Source organism: Benincasa hispida, chromosome 2, assembly GCF_027475165.1.
Source record: "Benincasa hispida cultivar pf3 chromosome 2, pf3_genome.v1.1, whole genome shotgun sequence".
Lineage (NCBI taxonomy): Eukaryota > Viridiplantae > Streptophyta > Magnoliopsida > Cucurbitales > Cucurbitaceae > Benincasa > Benincasa hispida.
The window spans coordinates 63,419,344-63,426,939 of NC_143479.1; the positions used below are offsets into that span (position 1 = coordinate 63,419,344).

Consider the following 7,596-nt stretch of genomic DNA (forward strand, 5'->3'; position numbering starts at 1 on the left):
TTCATCTCAGCACTCACAGACTTCTCCTTGTGGCACCGTCGTTTAGGACACCCCTCCCCTCCAGTAGTTCAATCTGTTTTGTCCAAATGCAAACTGAAGTACAAAAATAATTCTGATGTATCAGTTTGTGAACACTGTCAAATGGCCAAGAGTCATCGTTTACCTTTTCAATCTTCTAATTCTCGTCCATCCTCTCCATTTGATATAGTGTATGCCGATGTATAGGGTCCTTCCCCTATCAATTCAGTAAATGGAGATAGATATTTCTTGTTATTTATTAATGCTTTCTCTCATTTTACTTGGATATATACAATGAACGCAAAGTATGAAGTTCTCCTTTGTTTTCTTAAGTTTTAAGCAATGATTTCAAACCAGTTTTCCATCATCATTAAATCAATCCAAAATGATGAAAGAGGGGAGATCAAAGCTCTCTCACATATACTAGACAAAATTGGCATAATTCATCGTTTATCTTTTCCTTACACACCTCAATAAAACGACACTGTCGAACGAAAGAACAGACATGTCGTTGAAGTCGGTCTAGCATGCTTGCCCACTCATCTGTTCCACATAGCTTCTAGCCTTTTGCCTTTCACACCGCCATCTACCTTATCAATCGGCTACCTATACCTCTCCTTGCAAACAAGTCCCCCTATGAAACCTGATACTCTAAACTTCCTGATTACCAACTTCTTAAAGTATTCGGCTGTACCTGTTTTCCATTCCTTCGGCCGTTCAATGACAATAAACTCCAATACAGGTCTCATCTGTGTGTATTCTTAGGATACTCTTCCTTTGACAAAGGATATCTTTGTCTCCATCGCACAACAGGTCGCATCTATGTCTCTTGGCATGTCATTTTCAATGAAACTGCCTTCCCTTTCCTTGCTAACTTTCCATCAATCTCTTCTCCTTCACACTCTTCCTCTCCAGTCCTTTCCATTCCCATTCCAATCAGTTCTTCCCCCTTACATCAGGTCACTGCAAATTCCCAAGGCAACTATGTTCATCACCATCATCCCCCTCACCCACCTTCTTTCATACCATCTCTATCCCCTCCACCCACACCTGACACTACATCACTCAACCAACCCACTCCCCATCTTCTTCAATCACCTGAACCATCAACCGATCCATCAGCTCCCATTATTTCCTCTCTCTCACCACCACCCACCTCTGCTCTCCCAACTCCTCCTACTTCCCCACACCCCAACTTCCTTATCACCTCAGAACCACCACCATCCCTACCCCTCACAACCAATAACCACCCCATGATTACATGATCAAAGATGGGCATTTTTAAACCAAAGGCTTGGCTGTCCGAGGTTATTGACTTGGATACAACAGAACCACGATCCTACAAGGAAGCCCTCCTTCATCCAAGCTGGAAGCAAGCAATGCTTGAGGAATATGAAGCCCTCATAAGAAATATACATGGTTTCTCACACCTCTACCCCAGGATCACAAGGTAATTGGTAGCAAATGGGTGTTCAGACTCAAACAAACTCCATCCGGTGAGAGTGCTCGTTACAAGGCTCGTTTGATTGCTCAAGGTTTCAACCAAGACTATGGCATCGATTACTTTGAGACCTTCAGTCCAGTTGTCAAGCCTACCACTATTCGGCTTGTTCTGTCAATTGCTCTGTCTTATAACTAGATTATTTGGCAACTTGACATACACAATGCCTTCCTCAATGGCGACCTATCTGAGGAAGTATACATCAAGCAACCACCTGGTTTCATAAGTTATCAACACCCTGATCACCCTGATCACCCTGATCACCTGGTTTCATATTATATTATATTAAAATAATATAATATGATATAATAATAAAATAAATAAATATTAAAATAATATAATATGATATAATAATAAAATAAAAAATATTAAAATAAAATAAACATAATATATAAATAAACAAAATAAGATAAATTAGCAAAATATAAAATAATAAATTTTTCTAAATTCTCCACTTTCTCCGATTTTTATGGAATTTGTCTAATGTGTTTGTCTTCCAAAACCCATCCAAACCCACTATTTATGATAATTTAGCAAGTAGGAGGTGGATTACATGGATACTAATAATGTGTAATGTTGAGACACATAGACTACTTTGGAAAATGGGAACATGACACATGGTCAATGGATACTAAACATGAGCATCTAATGAGCATCTATTATCATAATATTTATAGGACTCCCCCTTAGATGGGAAACATGTTATGAATTTGAGGAGCACAATAGGAACACGGATATCGATAAAATATAATATTAAAATAAATTAAACATAATATATAAATAAAAAAATAAAATAAATTAGCAAAATAAAAAATAAAAAATTCTCTAAATTATCCACTTTCTCCAATTTTCATGGAATTTATCCAATGTGTATCTTCTAAAACCTAAGAAATGCCACTATTTATATGCAATTTGGATAGTACGAGGTGGATTATATGGACATTAATAATGTGTAATATTGAAACATATGGATAACACTTTGAAAAATGAGACATGATACATGGTCAATGAACACTAAACCTGAACATTTAATAGGTATACATTATTGTAATATCTATAATATAAATATACGAGTTAAAATATCGAAAGTATAAAAATATATGTTACATAAAAAAGAAAAAATTGTAGAAAACATAAGCCTATTAAAAAAATCCAAAGTCCATTTCATATCAAAGTAAATTCAAACATCTTCATTTCATATGATTCTAGGACCATATCTTGAAATTGCTCTCTTTAGAACACGTGTCTTTATATTCGTTCTCCACATCACCTCAATTTTCACCTAACATTATCCTACGTGTCAATTACATGAGATGACATGGCCACTGTGTACACTCCCTTCTGCCACACATGTCCCACGTGGCGATCTCTCCCAATTCCCTTTCATAAAACACTTCCAATTCTCCAATAATATCTTCCATATTGAATCTCTCATCATCTTCTTCCTCGTTTCTCTGCAAAAGCTGAAGCTTTTTTCATTATTCCCTCCGATGGCTACCGAAGGGAAAACGTTTCCACCTCAAAAGCAACCAACCCAACCAGGGAAAGAGCATGTCATGGACCCTTCTCCTCAATTTACAAGCCCCCAATACAAGCCCTCCAACAAGCTTCTCGGGAAAGTGGCGCTCGTGACGGGCGGCGACTCGGGGATCGGTCGAGCCGTTTGCCATTGCTTTGCGCTCGAGGGTGCCACCGTCGCGTTCACCTACATGAAGAAGCAAGAGGAGAAGGATGCTAAGGATACGCTTGAAATTCTGCGGGAGTGTCAGGCACCGGACGCTAAGCAACCGATTGCCGTTTCTGCGGATTTAGGGTTCGATGATGATTGCAAGCGCGTGGTCGACAAGGTCGTGGCGGCCTATGGCCGGATTGATATTTTGGTTAATGCTGCGGCGGAGCAACACAAGACCAACTCTGTGGAAGAGATTGATGAGCAAAGGCTTGAGAGAGTTTTTAGAACTAACATATTTTCTCAGTTCTTCATGGTCAGGTAAGAAAAATGGAATTTTCTTTTTCATTTTAAATAGAGCTAGATTAGTTAGTAATTTTTGTATGAGGTTGATATGGCATACTAATTAAACTAGGAAATTCATAGTTTAATTTCTTAAGTCTCTAAAATTTGTATCATGGGCTAAAATGTGAAAATATTTAATTTCATGGGTTGAAATTATATTTAATATTTAAAATCGTCATTGCTTTTTTTTTCTTTTCACAATCATCCATGTTCTTTGAACCATTTTATGGTGTCAATACCAGGCATGCGCTAAAGCACATGAAGGAAGGCAGCTCAATCATCAACACAACTTCGGTGGTTGCCTACAAAGGTAGCCCTCAGCTAGTAGATTACACGGCAACAAAAGGCGCCATCGTGGCTTTCACCCGAGGTCTTGCCCTTCAATTGGCAACCAAAGGGATAAGAGTGAACGGAGTTGCGCCAGGTCCGATATGGACGCCATTGATCCCTGCTTCGTTTGACAATGAAGAGATCGAAAGTTTCGGGTCTGAAGTTCCAATGAAGCGAGCAGGGCAGCCAATCGAGGTTGCTCCGTCCTATGTGTTCCTCGCCTGCAACCATTGTTCTTCCTACTTCACTGGCCAAATCCTCCATCCTAACGGTCAGTTTCTACACAAACAAGAAACTATAAATTTTGTTATTGATTCAATTATGAAAGTTCAGGTGATGGATACAATTATTAGTTTCACACAAGGCTTTTTGTTTTGTTTGGAGGACCTAAATTGATACACTGTTTATTAGCTTAAAGTTAAATTGATATGGATTAGGGGTGGTATTAATTAAAGACAAAAAAATTAGGAGTATGAAAAAGAAAACTTATTAAATAAAGAAATCATGTTTGGAGTATAACCAAGAAAATAATGATCTCATTGACCGGAGGTGTTTGGGTGGTTCAGTTTTGAGTTAATGTCTTGGAGTCGAGAAAGTCTGTGTCCTTGGTGATGTTTAACGATAAATGGATTGAATTATCATTGATTGTCTCATTATGAGACGATAGCTTCATTTTTGTGATATGATTTTCTTTTTTGGGTATGAATATGCAGGTGGGACTATTGTGAATGGGTAAAATCTGAATGAGTGTGGAATCATTCCTAAAGTTCCAACTTTGACACTTTGACAAAAAGGTTGTTTGTGTGCTTTGTTCATAGTAAGTGTTTGCATTTTTTACTTTTTCTTTCTTTTGTTTTTCTAAAATAAAAGTGTCTCCATATGTGCATTTGAATAAAGTTGAGAGGTTTGTAATTTATTTTTTTTTTGGAGACTTTCATAGGTATGGATCTATATCGAAACGTGTGACTTTTATCTTTTCATTTATTTTCGGTTGATGGTAGACAATCATCTCATTTTTGTGCGGCCACTTAAAGAGGTTTATTTCATCTGATAGTTAGTTGGCATTCAACTCAGAAATCGAAGTTGAGCTATTCAAATTGACAATTGAAAAAAAATACAAAAGAACAAAACAACGTAAAAAAACAGGGAGATCAATTTATATCTGTTTACTAACCATGTGTTGGTTACATTCATGGATAGAGAACAATTTTATTAGAGAGCGAAATATAAAATTTTATAGAGCAATGATCTAAGGGAATTTGGATAGAGAACAATTTTATTAGAGTGCGAAATATAAAATTTTATAGAGTAATGATCTAAGGGAAACTAATTAAATAATTTAATATATTAAAAAAAAAAACTAATTTTAATGAGGTTTAGGATTTAATGTATTTCAACCAATTGATTTGAATTTTTTAATAGATAATAGGTGTATCGGATGTAATATTAAATATATTGTTAGACGTATTCAGAATAAAATATAGTGTTAAACGTACTCAGATTTCTTTATCAAACTCAAGGTAGTAGAATGACAAACAATTTGACAAAAACTTTCGAATCAAATTAGCAGATCTGGACTAGAATAAAAAATTTATAGATGTATCAAATGCAATGCAACATAAATATATTGTCAAACATATTTAGATTTTTCCTTCAAACTCAAAGTGGTAGAATGATGAACAAAGAATGATGAACCACTTGAGTTTGTGAAGAAAAAAAATTCTGAATCAAATTAGTAGATCTGGGCTGGAAATAGAATACTCACGAACTTGTGAGTTGGAAACAGAGACCTTTCTCTAACTTTGGAAACAGATACCTATCTCAAAACATAATCCACGAACTTAATTTTTGAGCTGAAAACAGACCTACATTAAAGGTTTGAAAATTAAAGGTTTGAAAATGGAACAAAAGGTCCATAAAGGTAGATCAAGTTAAAAGTTTGATAAACAAACCATGAATGAATCATAACGAGCAGATGAACCAAAACAATTGAATTGAGTCAAGTATTTAAATCAAATCAAAACAACTAATTTGAACCAAATTAAATCAAGATATAACTCATTTGATTTGAGAACGGAACAAAGACCCACAAAAGTTATTTGACATAATTGTAAATAAACTAAAATTGGATGAACTTGAACCAAATCAAAATGAATGAACAAAACCAAGTCAGATCAAATCAAAATTCAACACGATCCAGCGGTTGAAAAACTCTGACAATCAACTTTGTGGAAGTTGTCCCTGAAAAATCGAACTGCACTGCAGTTTTACAGATTCGGTGTAGCAGAAATTATGGATAACACCAGAGCTCAAAACAACGATCCAACAATTTAAATCGAGACGATATGTGTCTTCCACAAGATGATAAAAAATCAGTACGATCTAACAGTTGAAATTTGGGCAATCGACAACTTTGTAGAACTTGTTCCTTAAAAAATCGAACTACATTGCAATTTTATAGATTCTGTTCAATAGCGATTATGGATAAAAATAAAGCTCAAAATGACATCCAATCATTCAAAATTAGACCCTATGTGTTCTGAACAAGCTGACCAAAATTCAGCACAATCCAACGATAAACTCTCCGACAATTGACAACTTTATGGAAGTTGTCCCTAAAAAATCAAACTGCCATGCTCTCTCGATGAATTTGTCAATTTTTACGTTCAGGCCATACATTTTTAATTGTTGAACAAATGTGGAATTTCAAAACCTTAACAAATATGCTTTTATACTAATTTGTTACCAAATCGACAATTAAAGAATACAAAAGAACGTAAAAAAAAAATAGAGAAGAACGACACACATATTTTAGTGGTTCACTAACAATGTGTCAACTACGTCCACGGGATAGAGTTAGAACAATTTTATTAGAGAAAATATTATAGAAAATACAAAATCTTATAAAATACCACACAATGCCACTCATGCCTTTATAATTAGAAAGTTTATATAGTGCACTTCTTTAAACCCTATGTAAAGAAGGAAACTAATTAAATAATTAAATATATCAAAAAACCAATTCTAATCAAGTTTAGGATTCAAGACATTCCAACAACATTCACATGCATTGTAATCCTTTCCGAAGAAAATATTAAGACCTCTCTACCACAGAGCATACCAACAAGATATAAATAATATATCGCGAATACTAGAGATGATATCTTATATGCTTATAACAAGTTTATTTCGGCTTGAAACATGTGTTTGATGCTTAGAACTTTCAATTTTTACTATGTAGAAAAATTATTGGATATCGTGGGTTCCTCTCCATTTGCTCATTGCTATGGGTTACATTTTTTTGCTGTTCATTGTTGTTGGGTTATTTAATCTTTTCTAGGCCCAATTACTCAAGATCAGAAATGGTGAAGAAATGATTAAGAAAGTCTCTGTCAAATCCTTGATGCTAGATACTCGATGCTCGATGCGAATTTCCTTCTATCCTCGACAAGAATCTATTCTTTCCTGGATGGAACTCAATTAACGGTGGTCAATACTAGATCCTACTCGATGAGTCTTGATCTTTACTCGATGCAACTTGAAGACGAAAACGACTGACTCGAAGCTACTCGATAAAAGAAATCGATGCATGATTCAACTCGATACACTAAAATTCAATACGATTTGAAAACAAGACTATATTCACGCGATTTGTAGAAAGATTGAAGTCGATTAAACAAAGAAGATAAAGACAAGAAGAAGAAACACACAAGATTTCGTGGTTCGGCCAAGA

The 7,596-nt window shown here is 35.3% G+C and overlaps 1 protein-coding gene across 1 annotated transcript; it reads left to right on the forward strand.

Annotated features, from left to right (window-relative positions):
* The first annotated feature begins 2,927 nt into the window (after positions 1 to 2,927).
* Positions 2,928 to 4,909, forward strand: LOC120071793 (NADPH-dependent aldehyde reductase 1, chloroplastic-like). The gene is made up of 3 exons (XM_039024175.2): positions 2,928 to 3,509; positions 3,776 to 4,134; positions 4,577 to 4,909. Exons 1-3 carry the CDS (start codon positions 3,010 to 3,012, stop codon positions 4,597 to 4,599), a joined length of 882 nt encoding a protein of 293 aa, XP_038880103.1. The 5' UTR covers positions 2,928 to 3,009; the 3' UTR covers positions 4,600 to 4,909.
* Positions 4,910 to 7,596: the final 2,687 nt, after the last annotated feature.

What these genes read in the sequence shown, in the direction of transcription:
- LOC120071793 (XM_039024175.2), top strand. Translation starts at nt 3,010, where the DNA reads ATGGCTACCGAAGGGAAAACGTTTCCACCTCAAAAGCAACCAACCCAA. An exon ending in TCTCAGTTCTTCATGGTCAG is followed by an intron (nt 3,510 to 3,775) that starts GTAAGAAAAATG and finishes TGTCAATACCAG; the next exon opens with GCATGCGCTAAAGCACATGA. An exon ending in CCAAATCCTCCATCCTAACG is followed by an intron (nt 4,135 to 4,576) that starts GTCAGTTTCTAC and finishes ATGAATATGCAG; the next exon opens with GTGGGACTATTGTGAATGGG.